The sequence below is a fragment of the Arabidopsis lyrata genome (genome assembly GCF_000004255.2).
Source record: "Arabidopsis lyrata subsp. lyrata unplaced genomic scaffold ARALYscaffold_1, whole genome shotgun sequence".
Lineage (NCBI taxonomy): Eukaryota > Viridiplantae > Streptophyta > Magnoliopsida > Brassicales > Brassicaceae > Arabidopsis > Arabidopsis lyrata.
Genome location: NW_003302555.1, coordinates 17738971 through 17765115, shown reverse-complemented (window position 1 = coordinate 17765115; position 26145 = coordinate 17738971). Strand labels below are relative to the sequence as shown.

General features: G+C 34.9%; 2 protein-coding genes and 1 long non-coding RNA gene across 8 annotated transcripts; 2 read left to right on the top strand and 1 right to left on the bottom strand.

The window, feature by feature from the left end:
• The first annotated feature begins 1533 nt into the window (after positions 1–1533).
• LOC110225032 lies at positions 1534–2090 on the top strand. The gene is made up of 2 exons (XR_002329453.1): positions 1534–1779; positions 1876–2090. It is a non-coding gene; the product is annotated as an uncharacterized LOC110225032 (long non-coding RNA).
• Positions 2091–3218: 1128 nt separating this feature from the next.
• Positions 3219–4377, bottom strand: LOC9329972 (non-specific lipid-transfer protein-like protein At5g64080). 2 transcript variants are annotated; one of them, XM_002891163.2, is made up of 3 exons: positions 3960–4377; positions 3824–3853; positions 3219–3747 (listed from the first exon to the last, which is right to left on the bottom strand). In XM_002891163.2, exons 1-3 carry the CDS (start codon positions 4321–4323, stop codon positions 3392–3394), a joined length of 750 nt encoding a protein of 249 aa, XP_002891209.1. In that variant the 5' UTR covers positions 4324–4377; the 3' UTR covers positions 3219–3391. The 2 variants fall into 2 exon arrangements, with proteins under 2 accessions (XP_002891209.1, XP_020869501.1); XM_021013842.1 differs by lacking the exon at positions 3824–3853.
• A 1125-nt stretch (positions 4378–5502) lies between these two features.
• On the top strand, positions 5503–9519 carry LOC9329971 (uncharacterized WD repeat-containing protein C2A9.03). Of its 5 annotated transcripts, none has more exons than XM_002893864.2 (10): positions 5503–5652; positions 5784–5902; positions 5982–6152; positions 6245–6331; positions 7624–7758; positions 7836–7946; positions 8046–8137; positions 8234–8339; positions 8435–8521; positions 8856–9519. In XM_002893864.2, exons 2-10 carry the CDS (start codon positions 5792–5794, stop codon positions 9267–9269), a joined length of 1314 nt encoding a protein of 437 aa, XP_002893910.2. In that variant the 5' UTR covers positions 5503–5652; positions 5784–5791; the 3' UTR covers positions 9270–9519. The 5 variants fall into 5 exon arrangements, with proteins under 5 accessions (XP_002893910.2, XP_020869375.1, XP_020869377.1 ...); XM_021013716.1 differs by having other exon boundaries at positions 5979–6152; XM_021013718.1 differs by lacking the exons at positions 5503–5652; positions 5784–5902; positions 5982–6152 and adding an exon at positions 7162–7202 and having other exon boundaries at positions 6243–6331.
• Positions 9520–26145: the final 16626 nt, after the last annotated feature.

Here is a 26145-nt window from a genome sequence, read left to right as displayed (position 1 = left end):
ATCATTGTAGCATTCGGTTTATTTGACCAGTCATTACAACTTTTAGTTTATTTAGTTATTTAAAGTCATGTCTTTCAATAATAATCTTCATTAAAAATTTGAAAGATTTTAGATTATACAGAGTAAAACTCTTTCAAATGATCTGATTTCTTAAATTATTTATGCATTGGTAAAATATATATATTATAACTTAGAGGATCGTTTTGTTTTAAACTTCCGAAAAATATATATTATAACTTAGATATTATTTTTCTGTACAGGTCGATTTTCCATCTTTAATTATTTAATTCCGTTTGTTAAAAGTCATCAAGAATAATCAAATACTTGAATAAATATTTTATAGTTAGGATATTTGCTAAACTAATATTTGAGAAAATAACGAGAAATATCTTTAACAGATTTATTTTTAGATCCAAGAAGCTGAAGTTTGTTGAAAACAGATATTTTCAAATCCAATGAAATAAACTCACTGATACGATTTCACTCGGCCATAAAATCAGTGATATGATTTTTCGGTTTCTGAATCTTACAATAAAAAAAGATATGACTCATTTTCTGTTCTTAATGCTTAACAAAACAACTTTAACAAATTTTCGATAAAAAAAAGTGCTGTAAAAAAAAAGGGAAAATTAGAAATAAAGGAGCTCTAAAAAAAAGTTTGACCATATACACTTTTTTTTTTAGAATGTCACTTTGGACTAAAATATCCCTACTCTCTATTTTAAGCATTTTTTGAATGATTTTACCAAAAAAACATGTAGATATACAAGATTATAGATGATTTGAAAAAAAAATTTTGATGATTTAGTTGAAAAATTTTGATTTTTTGATGGATAAAGTTTCGTCTAAAATTATTAGAATATGTTTTCTAGCGTTCTACGAATATCAGAATTTATATTCTAAACTTTTGTACATGTTCTACGAAAATCAGAGTTTGTATTCTAAATTTTTGTACATGTTCTACGACTTTTAGATTAGATACATGTTCTAACAAATTCAGAAGACCGGAATACAATTTCCAAAAATCCTTAGAACATGTATTCTACGCTTTTCTTCATGTTCTAATTTTAGTCAGAAAATCTATTCTACGATTTATAACATGTTTTAAAAACGTTAGAAAACGTATAATTATTTTAGAATCCGTTTTCTAATATAATATAGATTTCAATTTCTGAAAAGTTTTAGAATTCCTAAATATAGAAAGTGAATCTTTCAAAAAGAAAACTGAATATTTATTAAATATTACGTTTTTATTGTTTAGATTACGATCTGAGGATGGTTAGAATACGTATTCTAATATTTTCAGATGAAAAAAAAAAAATTAAAAACGAAAATCTAGAGGGTGAAATCGTTTTTTAGCCCTAATCGTCAAAGTCTTCTTCTTTCACCTCTTCCTTTTAAGTCCACGTTGAAAGATTAGACTAATTTGGTAGATTTGTCGTTGTTTTTCCCCGTTCTGTGCCACGTTTTGTCATTTGGTATATACCCATATGCTGATGATGTGTATACAACTGCCACTTGGAGATCATTATATGAGGAAACTATTAATCCAATAGGTGTTCCTGAAGATGAATGGCGCGTCCCAGAGGTTGTTGAATCTGCAAAAGTTTTACCACCTGAAACAAGAAGACAACCTGGTAGACGAAGAAAACGAAGATATGAATCAGCTGAAGACAAGATAAAAGCATCACAACAGTCACAATTATCAAAAAAAGTATAAGTGCGGCCGTTGTGGTAAAGAAGGTCATAATCGAGTAACATGTGATGTAGCAATATAAGGTTTGTGATCGTGATCTGACTACTAGTTTAAAACTTAAGTATAGATTCCCTACTTTTATATTTTGTTTTGATAATTGTTTTCTTTATCTTTTTGAGGATTATGTTGCAACTGCTCTCATTGAACGTTTCTAGTTACCACTATATGGATTTTGAACTTCTTTTTCATTTCATGATTATTTTCGTATTTTTTATTTCAGATTTGAATTTCCTAGTACTCTATGTTTGAATTTTGGTTCTCATAATTGGAATCCCTACTACTCTTATGTTCGTGGTTTTGCTTTGAGTTTCGGATTGACTTATCACTAAATTAAGTATATACAACATAAGTTTCAAGACCAATTTAACATAATTTAAAAAGAAACGTAAGAACCATAGTCTCAACCTACCAAGTAGGAATTTTCATTTAGTTTATTGTTTATCGATGAGGAAAGTTGATATGTTGTGTTTTTATCGGTTTTGAGTCTTTGTTTTCTTTCCTACATCATATGTTTTATAGAGTCAAAGTGTGTTTTTAGAGTATTTTAGTCTTTTATCGAGTCTTTACAGGTTTTAGGTTGCTTTGGAGGAAAACGAGCTGTTTTGGGTTATAAACACACTTTTGGAGATGCAGTTTCGTTTAGAAGTGTCATACGTTTGGTCTCAGATGGAATACTTCACACCGTTAGATCTTTATGAATTTTGGACACAAGCTAGATGAAGATGTTAGCTTGATTTTCCAAGTAGTTTGAAATAAATCTAACGGTGCATTCAAGAGTTATACCCAAATTAGTGAAGACAGGTCAATCTGGCGAAAGAATGAGGGTATCTGAATTATGTAAATAAAATAGGAAATAATTTTTTAAAAATTTTGTTAATTATATTTTCGAAAATATGAGGGTAAATTTGGGTTTTGATTTTTAAAAAACCCATTTCACCAAACTTTTTATATAAAAGTATATATGGACATTTATCCATTAAAACATCCTTTATTTCTAATTTTCCCAAAAACAAAGGGAAGTAATTTTTTTTTTTTTGACATCTTTGGATCGACAAGACCCGATCCATAGCCAATCCCTACTACGCGGGGTAACGCGACTTAGTGGAGTCGAACTCCGGTGGGGAAGACGGAGTCAAGTGGACTTAACCACTTGACTAAAGAAAAAAAAAGGGAAGTTTAGCAGCGGAAAAAATAATAAATTTTTGTCTTTGAAAGATTATACCATTTATAACATTCCCTTATCTCTCAGGAGTTTATCAACATGAAGTTTATAGAGTTTTGACTTTATTAGTTTCCAACATTCGATTGAGATAGTTTTAATCCAAAAAAACAAAAACAATTTAGCAGTTGACTTACTAATGGAAGAGTCCAATGAAGTGAACTTTTGTGGATCTATGTCAAACCAGATTCGGATTGACCCAAAATAAAAGACTACAGTGATAATGTTAATACAAACATTTCATAAATAACCAAAAATTTAACTCGATCAAACAAAAACAACAAACTTAATCGTCACTGTTCTTTAAATCCATAAGAACCATGCATCACAAATTATTTGTCCACAATCCATAAAATAAATAAAAGAAGTTGATTCAACTTATTTAAAATTAAGAAGAAAAAAAACAAAAAACAAATCTAAGCGAAGATGTAAACAAAAGAAGAAACCATCACAGCAGCTAGGAATTGTTTGGATACTGATAAAATCCCGGTACTCGATATTGATGGTGACGGTGACGGCGAAGCTGCCATCGGTGATGAAGCGATTGCCGTGGATGATGAGACGGCCTTTAACGGTGATGAAGCAGCCTCCACCGGTGATGAGTGCCTAACTGGCGGTGGTGAGTGCCTAACTGGCGGTGGTGAGTGCCTCACCGGTGGTGGTGAGTGGCTAACCGGTGGTGGTGAGTGGCTAACCGCCGGTGATGAAGGGGTCATGGCCGGCGACTTTGCTGAAGGTGGTGAAGTCGTAGGTGGCTCTACTGGTGGAGAAACTGCATGGACAACGTTAATAAAATATATTAAATTTCAAGAGTATATAAAAACATAACATATAGACTTGAAACTTACTTGGTGTTGTTGCAACCGGATTAGATACATCTACAAATTAATATAGCAAAACAATGAAATAAAATTCTAAATAATTCATATTAACTCACATTAAATAAACGAATTATTGATTATGTAAAAAACGAGAAAAATATACCACAATGAGGATCAATGGGAACGTTGCAAATTTTAGGCATGGCAAGAGCTTTGGTATCATCTAGTACGAAACCCATTGCACGACTACTCTCTAACGCAGAGCAAAGACACTTTGGGTTATATTCAAGAACGGTTTTGATCCCAACACAACACGTTTTGGTCGGGCTTGGATCAGTTGATCCGACGGTTAAGAAGGATAGACAATCCACCATGCTGTAGATGACGCTAGAACAGTCGATGGAGTTTGATGGTTCCGGTGTTGGAGACATCACCGGTGGGTGTGACGGCGATCCAAAGTCGGATGCATGCGATAGTGATGATGATAGTAATAGAGCAATAGATAGAAGAACAAAAGATGGCTTCATCTTTTTTTTTGTGTTTGTGTTTATATATTTTGTTTTTACTATTAGGTTTTCTATAGGAGCTTGAAACGTTGTTAGAGGGTTCCTTTATATATATAACGTGAAGTGTGTGTTCATTCGAGATGTTTTTTTTTTTTTTTTGAGTTTTAGTTTGGTATATTTAAAGATATGTTACTGATTTGGTTCTATCCATTTAGTTACATTAGATTTTGTTATATCTTTTCATTTAAACATTTGAATTTGAATAGCTTCAAAAATTCGTTAGCGAATTATCGGGATTTGAGTTAATGGAAATATAAAAAATTCATAATTTGAGATAAATAATAATAATTTATAAATTTTAGTAAACAATTACTCTTAGCCTATAGAATTTGCGAGGACTGAGGAAAAATATATTTGCTTTCTCATCATAATTTTTTTTTTTGTCATCCAAAATTAATTAGAGCTCAAAAGAGTCATTCCTAAGGAATGTTGTTTACATATGTGATATGAAGCGGTTCTGTACGAACTTTTCGTAACAGATTATCCGCTTTAGTATTAGCTCTACGAGAAATTAAAGATAAAGAGAAAGATGAAAACTCCTCTTTGTCGCTCTGAAATTTCTCCAAATACACTGAAAACGCCGGCCATTCGGTTGGAGAAGACACCATCTTCACCAGGTCTGAACAGTCTGTAAAGAACGCTACCTCTTGATTATCTGCACCAATCATACCTCATGATTAGCTTTCTCATCATTAGTCTCCTTTGTAATTTAGATATTTAAATCTTAAAAATTAACACTATTGTTTGTTGGAGAATCCCCACAAACAATAAATAGCATAAACTTGTTTAATATTCCATTAGCTAGATGATACACAATTACGTATTAAGTAATTGGTAAAATTTTGTTGTATACAATTATGATGCAAATAGATTTAACTATTTAAATTTTTATAGAATAACTTAATAGTATTTTTAAAAATTTTATTTGCTATGTAAATATTATGTTCGGAAAATTGCGAAATCTAAAATTCCATAACGTTAACGCATCTAACTAGTAAGATGTTGTTATTGGGTCCAACTAATAAAAGCCCAAATACTATTTTGTTCCTTTCCTTGTTTAAACATTTGCAAATAGGTCCCATACTTATTTCCCTTTTTAATTTCCTTACCAACGTTTAATAACGATCATCCAGGTCCCTCTCTGCTTCTTCTCGACTCTTCTTTACCAAAATCAATTGGTCTCTCTTTCTCTCTCAGCTTCCAAAGTCTTCATCTTTCTCGACAATATCTGAACCTTGTCTGAGAATCATTTGAAGAAGATCATTCTTCATCACCGATCCACTTTCTGATGTAAGAATTTCTCGTTTTCCTTGCTTCTTACTTCTCTTGTCTTATGTTGTTTTCATGGTTATCTCGAGGTTTGGGCATGTTTGATTTAAGCTTCTGTGGATGATTGAACTAGTGTTTATTTATACTTGTAGTTAAGTTAATGGAACAATTCAACAGTGATGAAGTCTCATATCTTGATGCCAAGTCCATTAGAGCAACAAAGAATGATTCTGACTTTTCTGATTCTGATTTTGAGGATGATTTTGAAACGGTAAGCATTTCTTTGTGATGTTTTAGTAACTTTTGTGGTAGAGAATGAATAATCTTTAAGATGTCTTATGTGACAGAAGAAGATGGAGACTGATACATCAGCTCAAGAGGCAAGAAATGGTAAAGACATTCAAGGGATTCAGTGGGAAGGGTTTAAGTATACTAGAGACGAGTTTCGCGAGACTAGGTTGAAACAATATGAGAACTTTGTCAATATCTTAACGCCTAGCTCTCGGGAAAAGCTCGATAAGGTTAGTGTAGTACATTGAACTGACTATACCATATGTGACTTTCATCATTAGAGAATAGATACATGAACTTTATTTTGTGTGGCAATCGACAGGAACATCGGCAAGTTGAGAAAGGAAAGAACTTTTATGAGTTTCAATTCAATACAAGGCTTGTCACATCCACTATTGTGCATTTTCAGGTAGAGATTTTGCATCTGCTGATTCATTGCCATAAAATTTTGTACCTCTATGTAAAAGATGGATCTTTTTTCAAATTTAAGAGTTCATAGGCTGATCATTTGCATCATTATTGGATTAAATCAACCTTCTGTTCAGTAATGGTTAGTTGGTAGATAATTAATGCCTAGGTTAAGTGCATCTCATTTGAAAAGTCTATGAATTGCAAAATGGAAACACGGTTAGAGTATGGTTTCGATGAGCTATAACAATCTATGGGCAGGTAACTTTTGTTTAAGAAAGTGCTGACTATATTGGTATCTGAGTGCAGTCCATGACTACCAGCATCCATGGTGATACTATACTCTTTTCATTTTTTTTCCTTGAATTGCTTAACTTTACCCTTTCAGAAATCGAAAGCCTGCACTCAGGTTTTCTATTCACTTTAATCCCTTTTTTGCAGAGCTCTCGGCGGATGCTTGTATAGTGGTATTTATATTTTGCTTTACTAAAAGTCTTGAAAAGCTTTTTAAGTTACGTTTATCATATCAGAGCCGCATCAGGGTGACTTTATCAGCCAATATCGAACAAAAACACATAGTCTTAATTATGAAAGCAGAGTCAGGTTCATATGGACTTTAAAGTTTTAATGCACGTTCTCATGCTTAAATCTTCGTAATGTACTAATATGAATTAAGTGAGGGCTGGAACAATCATATACTCGATCGTTGTTGCATTGTACTTTGCACATATCCTGTAGTGCAGATCTGCGGTGTGTTTATTCTAATGTGAATATGGCTTATAATTTGTGGCATTTTGGGCTATTTTCCTCTAATTTCAACCTCTGATGCAGCTGGAAGTAATGTCTGAGCAGCCGGCAGCATAACGATATGGGTATGATAGGAGAATGTTTGCACCTTTAAGAGATCCCTGTAACCATTTGTCCAGATAGAGTTTTGTTTCTTACCACATCATACGGCTTTGCATGCATATAATTTGTTAAACATGAGGAGTTTTGGGTGCTTTACTCATTCATTCACTAACTTCTATGTTCCCGCATTTCATGCAATGCATATCGTGTACATGGGATGATGTTTGACTCAATCTGGTTATAGATGCAACTTAATCATTTTGTGTAAAACAACATTGTCCATTTTAGTTTCTAACTTGAGTGAGTCCATTAAAAAGAAAGTCCGGAAGTTAATTTGATATCAAGGCTGCCTTCTTACCTCATATTCATATACAAGGAATTCTTGTTTTCATGTTTTCTGCTTATACGGCATGTGATTGATCCTTCATATTCTTCCTTTTACAGCTTCGGAATTTGGTATGGGCGACATCAAAGCATGATGTATATCTAATGCAAAATTATTCACTCATGCACTGGTCATCTCTTCTACAGAGAGGGAAAGAAGTAGTGAATGTCGCCAGATCAGTTACCCCCATTCAGGTGAGAGTTGTGAAATACTATTACAAAAATATAGTTATTCCGATTGATCTTAGTTCCTGGTTTGGTTTCTTTTTCAGAAACTACCTGGATTGTTTTCTGAGCCACTCTCCAGGGTGCAAGTTAGCAGCATGGCAGTCAAAGAAAATCTGATCCTGTTAGGAGGGTTCAACGGGGAGCTTCTCTGCAAGGTTCACATTTTCTTCGAATAGTCACTGCTTTTTCCCACGTAGATAATATAAACCTCAAAACCATATCCTTAAACTTGTATTGCTCTTCTCTTTCTCCAGTGTGTAAACCAGCCTGGGGTTGCTTTTTGCACAAGATTGTCAACAGAAGATAATGCCATCACAAACACAGTTGATATATACCCAAGCCCAAGGTATAAAAGGGCCAGAGAGTTATTAGCAATTTCTAGAGGTTTTACGTATCATCCTGAACTCGAGCTGAAGTTTCTTCTCTTCTCTTCTTATTGCAGTGGCTCCCTTAGGCTTATAACCGCAAATAATGACTGTCATATACGAGTATTCGATGCTCAGAGCTTTACACTTGTCAGTGAATTTGCTTTCGATTGGTCTGTCAATGTGAGTTTCCAGGCTATTCTCCACTACACCAACCAACATCTCAAGTCTCTAGCTGCCAAATTTCTCTAACTAGAAACAGTCTAATATTCTTGCAGAATACCTCAGTTAGCCCAGATGGAAACCTACTCGCTGTACTCGGGGACAGTACAGAATGCTTGATCTCTGATTCCCATTCTGGAAAAGTAAGTATCTACGGCTTTATGATAACAACAAAAGCTACAAAATCAACTTCTGTTATTCAGTTCACCAAACCAGGGACTTTGGTTGATGAAAGACTCTCAACTCTGAACCAAATGCCCAAACCAAAACCTTGAAAAATCCACACCCAAAACATTCCACTAACTGCTATCTAATTAGCTCGCATCAGCTCAAATCTGCTACGTTCAGTCCTAGGCTAGACACAGTATAGACCTATAGCTAAGAGTGGAGCTGCTGAACTTCTTCAAAGCTTGTCACTTTTGTCTTTTTTTCTCATCCACATTCAAGTGTTATAATTGACTTGGGGTCACGGTGCAGGTTATTTCAAGCCTCAAAGGCCACAAAGACTACTCGTTTGCATCCGCTTGGCACCCGAATGGTCTAATCTTAGCAACTGGAAACCAAGACACCACATGCCGTCTCTGGGACATTCGGAATCCATCAGAATCATTCGCCATCCTGAAAGGAAACATGGGAGCCATCAGAGGACTGAAGTTCACACCAGAAGGACGGTTTCTTGCCATGGCTGAGCCTGCAGACTTTGTTCACATCTTTGACACGCAGTCCGGGTTTTTACAATCCCAAGAAATTGATCTGTTTGGAGAAATAGCTGGGATCTCATTTAGCCCCGACACAGAGGCACTATATGTTGGGGTCGCAGACCGCACCTATGGAAGCTTGATGGAGTATAAGAGGAGAAAAGATAATCACTATATGGACTCCTTTTTCTGAGAAAGGTAAATGAAAAGAAAAAGCATCTAAAAAATGTTGTCACAATTCGGGTTTTACCCTTTTAGTGTGTATATGTAGACAGAAACATAATTGTATTCATAATTTTCTGTGGTAATATCTGTTATGCAAGTATAGGAATCAGTGTTTGTATGTAACCCTTGTACTCTTGTAGTGTGCCATAATATAGCTTGCCAAACTTTAAATATCTTTTGTTGTAAGACTTCTAAGTAAAAGTCTGGTTGTGGATCAATTTTTTTACTTTACCTATTTAATGAGGAGACGCGTAGAGAAGTAACACTATGAATAGTATTAGCTTGGCAATCAAAGCTGCCAAAAGCAATGTGCAACTTTGTTCACCAGCCTATTAAATAAGGGTCCGAGACTTGTAGATTATACAGGCCGTACTTGCCGTTTGCATCGTGATACGGCCTTGTGCTCGGGTTTGAGGCTTCCCATCGAATATCCCGAAGTAGTAAACAAAAATGGAGCTCCACATTTGTCAGCAAAACATCAAAAAATATAGATGTATCCCATGTTTATTTCTAAACTCTTTATTAACCATATATCATATCGTTAAGAAAATTATTCACATGTTTACTTCAAAATCTTAACACTCATAAAGTTGCAATGAATGTGGTTTTAAACAGTGATGACATTAAGTTTTATGAGGTTGTCGGACGGTTACTAGAGCCATCCCCGAGAATTTGAAGGCTAGAAGCACAAGAAAAAAATTAAAGACCTATTATTTGTAAAAATTTTAAAAAATAAATTTGAAAAACAATCAAAATAGAGGTAGGAAACTCGAACTGTGCACTTCTTTTTATAATGTAACTTGCCTTTTACCACTAGACTACTTAAATAATTTTGCATCAAAATTGGCCGATATTATATATAATCAAATAACGGCCGCAAGCAGAAGCTTTATTTGACAAGGAATAATCACATATTCAAAGAATGAAATGGAGTTTTATACAGTTACAAGCTTATGTAATGGAGTTAATTATTTTCTAATGCTTGAGAATCATTACAAGGAATAATCACATATTCAAAGAATGAAATCGAAGAAGGGTTTGAAGATATATATTCAAAGAACTAGAAGGATCTTGAGAAAGAAGAACCTTGAAGTTTTATACAAATTAATATTTTACAAATTCAAAAATATTTCAAAGATATATGTTGAGAATAATCCATGCATAACCTTGAAGTTTTATACAAATTAAATTTTTAGTTCATATACTTCAATTTTAATATTAATGTCATATTTTACACATGTATACAAATTACAATCTCTTTTTCCAGTAAAGTTTGAAAAATTTATTACTAAAGCAATTAATTGTTTCAAAAAGGGTAAACTATATTTTTATTTTGTATTAAAAATATAAATAACACTCTTTGAACAAAATGAAAAAAACCAACCGATTCTTATGAAACAATACGATTGTTAGCTAAAATAAAAACGTGAAAATAAGATGAAAATATGTTACTTTTTTTTTCTTTTTATCATATATATATATATATGCCCGGCCCGAAGCAGAAGCCCAACAAGCAAGGATTTATGGCAGCAGATTTTGTATAATAGTGGTTTAGTAACATGTCCTCTACCTTTAAACCTGGGTTCGAATCCCTCTAACTTTTTCCCAAAAACAATGTTTTTATTTTTTTCACTTAGAAAAAATATATAAACGAGTACTCCAATTTTTTTTTTTGTTAAAATAATTAAAATTAAATAATTATTTACTAAACAATTTAACTTGTGGAAGCCCCTTTGGCCCATTGGTTGAACAAGGGTTAATTAATGCTTCTACACCCAGAGGTCTGGGGTTCGAGTCCCAGATACTGTGATTTATTAATAAATTTGCAGATTATTGGAGGCAAGTGTGCAGGAGATCTCCAGCGATGTACAATTATAGCCGTTCGCCAGGATTCTACGCAGAGAGGGAAGTGTCCATCAAGAGCATAAAGAAGGAGGTGAAGGAGGTGAGTATGAAGAAGAAGGTGAAGAAGGTGTCGTCTGTCGTAGATCTAATAAGGGTCGGAAGGAATTGTCCGTTGTAGAATCGTCTATGTAATAGTTCTCATAATTTGCAATAAATAATAAATCCAGACGTAAAAAAAAAAAAAAACAATTTAACTTCAAAAAGCTAATTTTCTTTATGGGTAACGATCACCATTAATACTCTATCATTTTAGCATCTTCTCAACCTTAATCTCTTACACTAGTTTTTTTTTTCTAACTTCAATCTCTGTTCTTTACTCATGTATGTCTTCTTCTATTTCTCTTTTCTTTCTTATCAAGTTTGCCAATCTCTATAGTTTTCTTTTTTTATTTTCTTGCTTGTTAATATTTTTTCTGTTCAAATCTTATAATTAAACAAATTAGGTTTCATATTATTTTATTATGCGAAAAAAAATTTTGGGGCAACAATTTTTAGTTTGCTTTAATCATCAAATATCATCGAACTGGCACTATATATATCTATATATACATTTTTGGATGACTTTTAGCAAATAAATCCTGGAGTTGGAATGTATTTACGGATGAATGCCATTGGCATTAATTATTTAAATTTGAAAAATATTAATTAAAGATATTACCAACACGATTTCGAGAATCATAAATTCATATCTTCCTTAATTTTCTGAGTCATTAATGTGATAATCTTTAGGAAATATTTCTCTGTAAAAAAAAAAATCCACATTAATGAAGGCATTAAAATCGACACTAACAATTAAATTATTTAGATATTCAATTATTTTAAGATTCTTATATCTTATTTGATATTTTTTTTTAATATCTCATTCTTTAATTACTGCGTTTAGAATTTATTGGTTGTTACCTATTTTTTGGTGAAATTTATTGGTTGTTACTTAATAAGTAATTATGGTGCGTTTATTTTAGTTAATATCTAATTTAAAGGATTTGTTTTCTTTTATTATTAATAAACGAATAACATGTATAGAAATAAAAGATTATTCTTGCGATTCCATAATAAAAATATTAAACTCTTATTTTCTACATTTCTTACACATAATATCCTCTTATTCAATAACAAAAAATATATATTGCATATTTTTAAAAATATTTATAATATTTAAATTATATAAAAAGTTTGTAATATTAATATTATTTCAACTCTATACAAATTTAATATATATGTATATATATCTTATGGGAACCATTTAAAAGAAATTTTTAAATTGACTTGAATTATATAGCTTTTAAATAAAAGTATTATTAAAAAGAAAAATAACTAAATGATGTTTAATTTCACGGGACGGGTAATATGATGGGACGGGTTTGGGTTGATATTTATAAAAGATAGTATACCACGGGTGAAATCATAAAATTAACAATCAAAATAATCTATCAAACAAATTACATTTTGATTTTTTTAAGAAAATATAGCTCTGCGGTACACCGCGGGTTAAAATCTAGTATAGTATATGTTGCTTCATTACAGCAAAATGAAACTAATTCGAAACCAATTATATCTCACTTTTTAGATATCTAATGGAGTAGTAACTTAACATGATGCTGAATCGTTTCAAATTTTAACATTTTTATATCAAAGATATATAGTCAAATTAATGTCACGACAGCGTCAAGCCTCCAACCAACTCACGAACGTGAACACAAAGACATTAATTGTATATTAAGAATTCAGAGAACGCAAATCTTATTTATTTAGAATTGACGCAAAAGATCATTTGATACGGGAGACATAAGAATCAATGTAATTAAATGAGAAGAAGAAAGTCAACCCCATCCCACGTGGACTGCAGGTGAACATAAAGACTGACTCTGCATTTGAGTCGTTTCATGTACGGAGGATTACGAAAGTGTACATAAAATGATATACGAATAACGAAATAAGATGAACTTTTGCATATACGACTTGATGTTACAAAGAAAAAAATAGAACCAATGCATACAAATTTAGATAGGTTAAATCGTTGGATCATGATAAATGTCATGATGCATGTTAACATACTGAATTAAATCTAAAATTCTCATTAATTAAAAATGTTTGTACACTGAGTCTTTATATAGATTTGAGATTAGTATAAGATACAAGCTAAAGGAAACTTATACAATAGACTATATCTCATCTTAATGTTAATACACCCCCCTCAAGTATCTGGAATGGAACCTTCTTGTGGAGTGAAGAGACTTGAAACTGTCATGCGGCCAAGTATAGAGTGGAATGGACCTGGATGGAGAGCTTTTGTCAAGATATCTGCCAATTGATTATTGGTTGTAATATGAAAAACCTTCAAACAACTCTCTTTAATCTGGTCTCTGGTCTTATGGCAATCGATCTCCACATGTTTTGTTCTCTCGTGAAAAACTGGATTGTTAGCAATGTGCATTGTTAACTTGTTATCACAAAACATCTTAGCCTGAGAAGTCACAGAGATATGAAGATCCTTCAATAACTGACTAAGCCACACCATTTCATCAGAAGCCATGGCCATGGCTCTATATTCAGCCTCAATGCTACTGATACTAGCAACCAGTTGCTTCTTCGATTTCCAAGATATCAAAGAAGAAACCAGAAATACACATATACCAGTGACAGACCTTCTTGTATCTAAACATGTGCCCTAGTCAGCATCTGAAAACCCATTGAGACAAAATTCTGTATTAACAGAGTAAAACAAGTCTTGACCCGGATTTGCTTTAAGATACTTGAGCACATTGTACACTTCCTGGAGATGTTTATCTGTAGGAGAAGAAAGTAACTGACTCAACCGGTTCAGAGCAAATGTGATATATGGTATGGTGAGAGTAAGGTAAAGCAGTCTTCCAACAAGTTCCTTGTAAGGTCTTCCATCTTGTAAAAGAACACAAGTTTCCTTAGTAAGAGTGATTTTAGGATCCATAGGAACAGACCTGGGCTTGCATTCAAGATAACCTGCATCCTTTAACAGATCCAAGCAATATTTTCTCTATGAAACTGAAATACCTTCTGAGTTTCTGGTAACTTCAAGACCTAAGAAAAACTTGACTGGTCCAAGATCCTTAGTCTTAAACTCTTGAGCTAATACTCTTTTCAAATAATTCACTGCAGCATCACTATTGCTAACAATGAGAATATCATCTACATACACCAGTAGAGTAATGAAAGTCATTCCTCTGACTTTAACAAACATTGTGTTATCCACTAGAGACTGAATAAATCCATCAGAAAAAAAGAACTCTTGAGAAGCATTTGTACCATTGCCGACTAGCTTGTTTCAATCCATAAATGGATTTATGTAATTTGCACACTGAATTAGGCGGCAAAGTTCCTGAGCTTGGAGTATATCCCTGTGGTAAGCTCATATATATCTCCTCTTCCAATTCACTATGCAAAAAAGCATTAATAACATCTATTTGGGTTAAGATCGAACCCTTGTTAGCTGCAAGACCCAGAATTAGCTTTATACTTGCAAGTTTAGCAACATGAGAAAATGTTTCAAAATTGTCTACTCCTTCCTGTTGAGTAAATATTTTTGCAACCAATCTGGCCTTACATCTCTCTATAGTACCATCAGCCTTATACTTAATAGTGTAGACCCATTTGCAACCAACAACATTCTTTTCTTGAGGTAATTCTACAACACTCCATGTTTTGTTCAATTCCATAGCCTCAAGTTCCACATCCACAGCTTTAGTCCATTTCAGTGATGCTATAGCTTGTTTAAAAGTAATAGGTTATGTCTTAAGAGAATAAGAAAGCACTATGGACTGATATGGTTCATTGAACAGAGAATAGGAAAGGTAATTTGATAAAGGATAAGGAGTGGTACGGATTTTTGAACAACCTATTATTGGACTCAAATGACAGACGCTTTTGTTTAGCTAAAGGACAGATAGTACAAGGAGAATTTGAAAAACCAGTTTTTGACAAAATACTTGGAATATGCTTTAACTTGTCAAAAGATGGATGTCCAAGGCGCCTGTGCCAAAGATCTCCATCAACCATCAAGGATCCAGAGAAGAATGATGTAGTAGATGGATGTTCAAGTTGTAAAATGTAGAGATTGTGAAGTAAAATACCTCTATCAATCGTCAAGCCCTGAATATACTCCTGAATGAAACATGAATCAGGAAAGAAGTGTGCTGAACAATTGCTTGATTTTAGTAAACTTGAAACAGAGATAAGATTGAATTTAAATGAAGGAACATGTAACACATCATGTAATGCAAGAGATGATGATAAATGGATGGTGCCAGTGTGTGTAATGTCTACCCTAGTGTCATTAGGTAGAGAGACTGTTACTCCAAAAACTGAAATAGGTTCATTGAACAATCCTAGATCAGAACAAACATGGGTAGTAGATCCACTGTCAATGATCCAAGAACCATGAGAAAGATTTGTATATAGAGTTGATAAACACTGATGTTGAAAACTAAGTTTGTTGTTTTCAAAACGAAGTGAAGAAGAAGGAAAATAAATAATACTAGAAGAGGATTGGATATCCATAGCCCCGTTAGCAGTAATAGTTGAGACGGGTAAGGTTTGAACAGCCATAGCACCATGATCTGTGATGGAAGAGACTGATGGGAAAGTGACTGAAGGCTCTGGAACTGAATCTTTAACATAACTAGTGAGTTGTTGTAGTAAAGACTGAACTTGATCAGAACTCAATTTGCTAACATCCAAATTCATAGGATTAACTGCAGGTGGTGCCACATAAAGCATATTCATGACAGTAGCAACATTATGAGGCCTCTGGTTCTGTTGAACTGGTCCCCTAGGCTGATAAGGTTGAATAGGTGTTGAGGTAGCTGGTCTCTAGGAATGATAACCAGCAGAAATACTCTTAAACCCTGGTATATAGCCTGGGGGATAGCCATGAAGCTAAAAACACTTCTGTACTACATGCCCTGTTTGAACACAGTGAGTGCACATAGGTCTTGGCTGCCTTGGACGATATCCACCTTGCATTGCAGAAGCATAATTTTCCTGAAATCTATTATAGACATTCATATCAGAATTAACAGGAACAGGAGATCCTGATGTTTGAAAAACCACACCCTCAGTCTTGGTTAGAGGTTTGATGTTCTTCTGACGCTCATCTTGAGTCACCAAATTAAAAGCATCTTCAATCGTTGGAATTGGCTTTAGCATCAGTGTATGACATCTTGTAGATTCAAAAGAATCATTCAACCCCATCAAGAACTTAGTTACCCTACTCCTGTGCTGTAATCTCTCCCACAACACAGCTGCATTACATTCACATTTGCCGCATGTACAAACTGGTAATTCGACAAATTTTCTATTCCTCCCTCAGTGTTACCAGCTCTGTGTAATAGGCACTCACGTCTAAAGATCCCTGTTGAATAGAACTTAATCTCTGCTCAATCTCATAAACTCTTTCCTTATTCACTTAAATTCCTGTGTGAAAGAGTCCAAATGATTTAGCGTTTTAGCATAGAGAGAAGACTTTCGAGTGAACGAACGATTTAAGATGCAGCGATCATGGCCTTATTTTACGTCGTATATTGATTCTGATGAGTGAATTTCATCCATTTACTGATAGATAAAGGATAGGAACCTACCTATCAGAAGAGGTTTTAACTAGAATACGAACAAGATAAGAGGATGCCCCATTTTATTAGACGTATAGGAGCATTATCTTGCTTAAATCTTGACATAAGATTCTGCCAGATACCTTCAGCAGTAGAGATAAACAGTAAACTCTGGCCTATCTTTTTCGATACTGAATTCATTAACCAGGTTGCAACCATCTCTATATTCCGAAGATGGTTTAGTAATCGTACCGTCTATGAATCCAAGCTTGTTCCTGAAATTGAGAGCCATTCTCACCGAACGACGCCAGGCATGGAAATCAGCTCTAGTAGAAAGACGATCGGAAACTAACACTAATCTGGCATGATCAGAACTACGAAGAAAATACGGATTGTCGTATTGATATGTTGATTGACGGGAAGATTCACTCGTCAACATGGTATACTTCAAGAAAGCAAAAGGAATCAAATGTTTGTGATGATAATGAATGAAAGCGAAGCTCGATTGAAGATGAGCTCAAAGAAAAGATGAAGATAGCGGAAGAAAAGTTTTGATTCTTGATAATGAAAAAGAAGATTCGATGGCTGTATACACACACACCGAGCTAATAGAAAGAATAATGATGGAAGATGATGATAATCGGATGAAGAAACGAAGAAGAACGATGAAGAATCAAAGAGATTCAATGAAGAAGATCAGATTTTCTGGGAAAATTTTCTGTTGGGAATTTTCCCGAGAAAATTAAGAATACTCTGATACCATGTTAACATACTGAATTAAATCTGAAATTCTCATTAATTAGAAATGTCTGTACACTTAGTCTTTATATAGACTTGAGAATAGTATAAGATACAAGCTAAAAAAAACTTATGCAATAGACTATATCTCATCTTAATGTTAATAATCCAACAAAAGTCTCTCCCCACGAGTCTGGATGTGTTATTGTTTGATTGTGATTTGTGTCACCTGAACTTTACGAAGTAAGTTGAACCAGATTTCTTCAATTTGGTGTTTCATTTAGTTAAAAGGTAAATCTAGTTATCTTTTTTTCGGACTACTCGCTCTTGAATTAGGTTTAAGTCGGATGTTTTTTTTTTTTTTTAAAGAGGTTTACCTCGGATGCGAAAATTAATGTCAAGTTCTAGTCATTAATCCAAATTTAATACTGATTCGGGTCACCATTATTTATAGAAAAAAGTAATTTTGAAAAGTTCTAAACATTTTTACTCGCATCCAAATTTTTTTTATAATCTCATGACTTTATTTGAAAAACATCATGTGACAAAATATTTGCATCCATATAAGAAATTTAAACTAGAATTGTTAGAATTTATAACTTTTAAAGATAAATAGCGAAATCTACCAAATACATACAAATCGGATTTTAGTCCAATATATATATTTTTTTTTTGATGAAATGTGAAATTAATTGATGAGAAAAAAGAGTTATTTACAACGAATAAAGATATAAATCAACCAAGAACAGAGCAAATGCATGGGGACTAAAAACAGAGCAAAAAACTACTATTGGTTTGGCCTTGAGCTAAACCATCTTTGTAGCAAACCTCGTAGCTTCCTATGCTCAAAGTATCGCAACGACATGATCCTTGACCGAATAACCCTCTCAATCGTACGAGCTAGTTGAGAGTGCGTACAATAGATCTTGTTGTGCCTTCTCTCATTCCGTTCACGCCATATATAATATATGGTAGCTTGGAAACACAAGCGGAGTAGAATGTAGTCATATCTCACAAATGGGTGTGTGATTAACCGTTGGATTGTCACAGTCCAATCTGGATCCGGGTCCGTATGTAACAAGTCACCCACAACCTGAATCCACACCATGAATGAATAATGGCAGGCAAAAAATAGATGATCCCGAGTTTCGTCGGATTCTACACATAATAGACAAGATTGGCTTTCTCCCCATGCTCGCATTCGGGACCCTGTGGTAAGTCTATCCCGAATCGCCAACCAAGTGATAAAAGCAAACCGGGGAACTGTTTGCGAGAATCATATAACCTTACACCATTCCTTTGCTTCCCCGCAGGATCGCATCTGGTCCCAAGTACTAGCAGCAGCATATGTTGGCCGAAAGTCCTCTGGAGAGTGTCTCCACAAAACCATATCCCTACCCGCTTCGCTGGTTGTGATCCTTAGGCTCCGTATATCCTGAATTACTGCCAACAAATTTCTATCCTGACAACGTCGAAAGTTCCAACCCTCATCATTAACCACCTCGGATACCTTTGCAAATTTTGGAACACCAAGTTGATAGAAGCCCCCCGGACCGACTACATCGAGTAGACGGCCTATGGGGAGCCACTTATCAAGCCAGAAAAAAGTGATGCTTCCATCACCAATCTCACATCTATAAATTCAGCCGCAATTGGCCTTAGCTTAAGGAGCTTGCACCATTGCCAAGAGCCCAGGTTAGTCACCTTAACTGCCCATAATGTGCCTTGTCTTATCAAATACCGACGAACCCAAGCAACCCATAATGAGCCCGAATCTGAAATTATTTTCCAAATCAACCTTAGACAAAATACCCGAGAAACCTCATGCATTCTCCGAATCCCAAGTCCACCCTCTTCCTTAGGCAGGCACACATCCTCCCATGCTACCTTTGATTTACCTTGTGTATTTGGGGAACCACTCCAAAGAAAAGCCGAACACATACTTTCAATTTCCTTGAAACACTTTTTTGGAAGAGTAAAAACCGAGCACCAAAAGTTTGTGATACTAGATATGACAGATTTGATTAGCTGAGCTCTGCCCGCATAGGATAGGTATATAGAGGTCCATGTCCCCAATCTGTTCTGAATCTTATCTATCAACGGCTCATAATCAACTTTAGTCATAGCCTTCGTTGTAAGCGGTAGACCAAGGTAACGTATCGGTAACTCACATACCTCTAGACCTGAACTCGCTGCAGCTTGTTCAAGACTTTGTTTACCTCTTCCCGCAGCAAAAATTATGACTTAGAGACGTTTATATTCAGCCCAGACATATGCGCAAACTCAGAAAAAACTGCAAGTGTAGCATGAAGCGACTGAGGCGTTCCATCTATGAACACCAATATGTCATCAGCAAAACTTAGATGTGAAAGAATGAATTCCTTACATTTCGGGTGGATTCCTATACGCTTCTCCATCACTGCCTTTGTTAGTAAACCAGAGAGAACATTACTCAGAATGACATAGAGGTAGGGTGAAAGTGAACAGCCTTGTCGCCAACCCCTAAAGCTTGTAAAAAAACCCTCAAGCTCACCATTTATAGATACAGAAAAAGATGCGGTGGACACACATTGGGAAATCCAGAAAATGAACTGTTCCGGGTAGTTCATTGCTCGGAGAGTTGAGAAGATAAAAGACCAGTGAACCGTGTCAAAAGCTTTCGCTATATCCAGTTTGATCGCAGACCGTGTAGAAATCAAAGGCCGGTGGTAGTCTTTTACCAACTCAGTAGCTAAAAGAACATTTTCCAATAGTAGACGGCCTTTAACAAAATTACTTGACTCCAAGCGATAGCCTCCGGCAGATTCTGTTGTAGACTACAAGCCAAGATCTTTGATATCACCTTATAAATAAGATTGCAGCAAGCTATCGGTCGGAAATCCTTCATAGTATCAGGGTTTGTAATCTTTGGAACCAATGTGAGTATAGTGCTATTAATCCCCTTTGGCATAAAACCAAACATGAAAAAAGATTGCACCGCAATAATGAAATCCCGACCCACTATCGGCCAGGCAGCCTTGAAAAATTCAACCGTGTAGCCATCAGGACTTGGCGCTTTATTTAGAGGACTAGAGGACGTAATATTATTTTAGTCCAATAATATGTAAACTATAAGACTAGAGGACGTAATATTATTTAACTAGGTTATGAGCCCCCGCGATATCGTGGGGATCGGAACTCATTTTCAACAAAATATTTCATTACAAATTTTTAGTTACGTTTATGTATTAAATTATTTTGATAATAAATTTAAATTTAACCATTTTTTACCTCTTTTATAATTTCTTATAGCAATCTCGGAAATCTAAAAAATATTTATTATATAATAAAAACGTAACAAAAAAATTTTCAATAAAATATTTTGCTGAAAATGAGTTTTTTCTCGATATCGTTGGAGCTCATAACCTAGTACTATTTAAACATTCGACAAAAAATGAAACATAGAACCTACATAGTAGATTTGTAGATCGTTGGTTCTGGAAAGATGCTCTCAACAAATATATATTGATGATGATTGTGGTGGTGGAATGGCCGTATTGATGATGGTTGATTGGTTGTGGTAGTAGTGAGGGTGTAATAATGCTCATGATCATGAAATATGATAGTGATGATATGGACGATAAATAAAAGTATGTAATGGTTTTTCAAATTAATTTAATTTTTTTTAACTAGAAGATTTTGAAGTTCATCTACTTCAAAAAGAATATTTAATTATATTTTTGAAATGACATGTGATTTTATCATAAAATATACTACTTCCTCTGTTTCAATTTAGTTGTCGTTTTAGGATTTAAATTTTGTTTCATAATAGTTGTCGTTTTAGGTTTCAATGCAAATATTTGGTGAAAATTCTAGTTTTATTCCTGCTGTTTTAATGTTTTGGCCAATGAAATTTGTTATAAAATATACTGTATTAATAAAGGGTAAAACAGAAAATTTAATGTTTTTTTTTAATTTGTGTGAAAAAACCTTAAACGACAACTAAAACGAAACGGAAGGAGTACTTTTTAGTGAGGATTCTATGCAACTGCATCGTTTAAAATCACCTTCTTCTTTTTTTTGCTAATTAGTACTTATCAAATCATCTACTTATGAATTTTGTGCAAAAACGAACACACATCGTTTAAAATCACCTTCTTCTTTGTTTGCTAATTAGTACTTATCAAATCATCTACTTATGAATTTTGTGCAAAAACGAACACACATCGTTTAAAATCACCTTCTTCTTTGTTTGCTAATTAGTACCGTCTCTGCCCATAGGCAACATGAGCTTTTGCCATGGGTCCATATCTAATTTCAAAAAAAATTTCAAGTAAAAAGGGCCCAATTTAAAAAAAAAATTATTTTTAGTAAGAATTTTTCTTTTTTTTTTTGTTTTGATAAGGGCCCTCAAATTAATTAAGACGGTACTGTATAATGTCGTTTGCTCTACCGTAGGGACGAGTCGCAAAAATGAGCACACGATTAATAAGAATAAATCCATCTAAATTAAATGATTGATTTGGAAAGGGCAACGTGGGATGTTAGTTAATGTGGAATCTTGTTTAATTATACACCAAAATTTCATGTGGCCACCACACACTTAATACTCCATTTACCTAATAGTTTCATCTTCTCTTTCAAGTCTACTCGAAGAAAGTTAGCTTTGAAGTATTTTAAATATATTAATTTTTTTCTATAATAACGTTGACGCCAAATAAAAATACCATATTGTAATGTTTAAATAATTCCCTGACTAAATGTCTCGTGCTGTCATGCATTGTCTTACGTAGAAATCTATGTAGTTGTATAAGGTTCAACGTACCAAATTTATTCTTACAAACTTTACTCGAATTTCGTAACTGCAAAAATTGAATTTTTCATGCTTTTCCCAAAGAGAATAGACTAAAATCTTTTTATTCAAAATAAGTTATGGAGTAAAATACATCAGCGTATATCAAGCTGCCAATGACGCCCTAGTCGTACTCATTGCGAAGGTTATGAAGCCGGAGAGGATCACACAATTTAGACCTATTAGCTTATGTAATGTGTTCTTCAAAACCATTACTAATGCCATGGTGATCAGACTTAAAGGTATCATAAATAAGCTAATTGGGCCTGCCCAAGCGAGTTTTATTCCGGGACGATTAAGCACGGAAAATATTGTGGTTGTACAAGAGGCAGTCTCAATGCGTAGGAAGAAAGAACGTAGAGGATGGATGCTTTTGAAGCTTGACTTGGAGAAAGCTTATGATCGTATAAGGTGGGATTTTCTCGAAGATACTTTGAGAGCTGCGGGGTTACCGGATAACTGGGTTACTTGGATACTTCAATGTGTTAAAGGGCCTTCGATGAATATATTATGGAATGGAGAGAAGACAGAAGCTTTTAAACCAGCATGTGGGCTTCGCCAAGGTGATCCGTTGTCACCATACCTCTTTGTTCTCTGCTTGGAACGGCTTTGTCACTTAATAGAGAGCTCGGTGGCAGAGAAGAAGTGGAAACCGATTTCTCTATCGCAAGGAGGCTCAAAACCGACCCATATTTGCTCTGCCGATGACCTCATACTTTTCGCTGAAGCATCGGTATTACAAGTAAGGGTAATCAGAAGAGTCTCGGAAAGATTTTGTGTGGCGTCGGGTCAGAAAGTGAGCCTTGACAAATCCAAAATCTTTTTTTCGGAGAATGTGAGCCGTGAGTTGGCGACAGCTATAAGTAATGAGAGTGGTATTAAGGAAACTAAGGAGTTGGCGAAATACATGGGAATGCCTATTTTACAGAAAAGGATAAACAAAGAAACTTTTGGAGATGTTTTGGAAAAAGTGGCATCGCGGTTAGCCGGTTGGAGAAGTCGGTTGTTAAGTATGGCGGGAAGACTTACTCTTACGAAAGCAGTTCTTTCCTCCATTCCAGTCGACTCAATGAGTACAATATTACTGCCCAAGGCGACTTTGGATAGTTTGGATAGAGCATCGAGAGATTTCTTGTGGGGAAGTACGATAGACCAAAGAACCAACATTTGCTGGCTTGGAATCGTGTATGTCTTCCAAAGAGAGAGGGAGGTCTTGGTATTCGGGCAGCAAGGGATATGAATAAGGCTCTTCTCTCCAAAGTAGGCTGGAGGTTATTACATGACAAGGACAGCTTATGGGCGAGAGTGTTGAGAAAAAAATACAAGATAGGGGATGTTCATGACAAGTCTTGGGTTGTGAATAAAAGTCACTGGTCTTCCACATGGCTGAGTGTTGGGGTGGGGATCCGTGAGGTGGTTCTACCCGGGTTAGCGTGGGTTCTTAGTGATGGAAAAAACATCCGCTTTTGGACGGATAAATGGTTGTATAATGAGCCTCTATTGGAGTCGGCCATGGCAAGCCTACATGCGGGTTATGAAGAAGTGCGGGTTAGTAAATTATGGAGAAATGATACAGGTTGGGTCCTTCCGGAGATCATGCCATATGTTTCTGAGAACACAAGGTTAAAGCTAGCAGCGGTGGTGTTAGATAACGTGACAGGAGCCAAAGACAGACTTTCATGGGGAGAGAGTTTGGATGGCGAGTTCAGTGTCAAGTCAGCATATGCGTTGTTGACCCGTGATACATCACCTCGGCAGAATGTGGAGAAGCTGTTCAAGTCGATTTGGGGAATTGTGGCTCCGGAAAGGGTTAAGATCTTTATGTGGCTGGTTACTAATCAAGCTATCATGACTAACGCGGAACAATTTCGAAGGCATTTCTGTGCAAGGGATTTGTGTCCGGTTTGTCGAAGTGGTGAGGAGACGATTTTACATGTGCTTAGGGACTGTCCCGCTATGGCGGGAATATGGTCTCGTATAACTCCGCGAAGAAGGTTACCATACTTTTAACGAACAGCCGTTGTTGGGATGGATTTATGGGAACTTGGGAGAGAATACGGTAGTGGCATGTAGTCCTTGTCTACTCTTTTTGCGATGGCGGTATGGTGGGAATGGAAATGGCGGTGTGGGAATGTGTTTGGGTCTAATGGACGTTGCCGGGACAGGGTGAAGTTTGTGAAAGACCTTGCAGTGGAAGTTACTAATGCCCAAGCTCTAGTTGGCGGAAATAACAACAGGCCGATGCGGGCTGAGCAGCAGATTGGTTGGGTCCCTCCGGGAGATGGTTGGATGAAGTTAAATACGGATGGCGCTTCTCATGGGAATCCGGGTTTAGCTACAGCGGGTGGAGTTTTGAGAGATGGAGACGGTAATTGGCGAGGAGGGTTTGCAGTTAACATTGGTATGTGCTCGTCGCCCATGGCTAAACTATGGGGAGTGTACTACGGGCTATACATCGCGTGGGAGAGTCGAGTCACGCGTTTAGAGATGGAAGTAGACTCGCAGATAGTGGTGGGTTTCCTCACGACAGGGATAAGTGATTCACATCCTCTGTCTTTCCTAGTACGATTGTGTTATGGCTTTCTATCAAAGGACTGGATAGTCCGTATTTCGCATGTGTATAAGGAGGCTAATCGTCTTACCGACAGATTAGCAAACTATGATTTCTCTTTACCTTTAGGTTTTCATAGTTTTGTTTCTAGATCGGATTGTGTTCATTCGGTTTTGTTAGAGGACTTGAGTGGATCCACGAGACCACGTAATGTTCGTTTGTAATTTTTTCTTTAGTTAATAAAAGCGGGAGACATTATCTCCCTCATTCTACCAAAAAAAAAAACATCAGCGTATATTCTAAAACGCATTAGACGCTAGACTCTAGACGAGTTCTTAGCACATTTTCGTATACGCATGCGTATGGTTAGAGTTTAGACGGATAAGATTGGATAGACTCTAGACGGATAAAATAAAATAAAATCTTTTATATTAAGTTCGATAAATTTTAAAGAGCAAGTAAAAGTATAGCTTTATATGTAGAAACCATTACACACGATAAATAAAATATAAAAAAAAATCTTACAAGGATGTAAACTTAAGATGGATAAGAAGATATTTTATACATATACCGTTTTTGATGAATTGCCTCAATCAAAATATTGTATCTTAACCAATAAGTTATGATTACTCATACGTACATGATTATGATTTTATTGGATTGTTAGTGCTTGGTAATCACTTATAATGCAAAGAAAATTTAGGTTAAATCTACGTTATTAGCCAATTAATGTGATCAGAGTCTTGAAAAAAGGACTAGTCTAATCTATGTTCTAAGATTATGTTTTAAATACATTGTTGCATATTTATTGATTCATTATTCTTGCGTTACTTTTGTTACTTCCGTTGATTCAAATCTTTATCTTCTTTTTGTTAATCATTTGTTAATCTATATTATTAATTGGGAATCACTACATATTAAACAACCTTATAAAGGGTAAAATATTACAAAAGATGCCATTGATTTTTAGTGTTTTTAAATAACTTCATTAAGGGTACAATAGTAATCACAAAATTAATATATTTAAATACAAAATAGTTAAATTCTTTAAAATAATTATTAATTTCCAAAAAAATAAACTAATTTTCTCTCTCTTATTAATTATTGACGAAAATTTGAAATTAATTTCTAAAAAAATTTTAAACAATGAGAATTGAAAAACTAAGATTTGATATCCAACTAAAATTTTATATAAACCAATCCTAATAGACTATTCTATATCAAAAAAAAGAAATTA

Coding starts and splice junctions, on each gene's coding strand:
- LOC9329972 (XM_002891163.2), bottom strand. CDS start 4,323: ATGAAGCCATCTTTTGTTCTTCTATCTATTGCTCTATTACTATCATCA. Junction 3,854..3,959: donor TCCCATTGATCCTCATTGTG/GTATATTTTTCT, acceptor ATTAATTTGTAG/ATGTATCTAATCCGGTTGCA. Junction 3,748..3,823: donor TCCGGTTGCAACAACACCAA/GTAAGTTTCAAG, acceptor TTGTCCATGCAG/TTTCTCCACCAGTAGAGCCA.
- LOC9329971 (XM_021013716.1), top strand. CDS start 5,792: ATGGAACAATTCAACAGTGATGAAGTCTCATATCTTGATGCCAAGTCC. Junction 5,903..5,978: donor TTGAGGATGATTTTGAAACG/GTAAGCATTTCT, acceptor CTTATGTGACAG/AAGAAGATGGAGACTGATAC. Junction 7,759..7,835: donor GATCAGTTACCCCCATTCAG/GTGAGAGTTGTG, acceptor TTTCTTTTTCAG/AAACTACCTGGATTGTTTTC.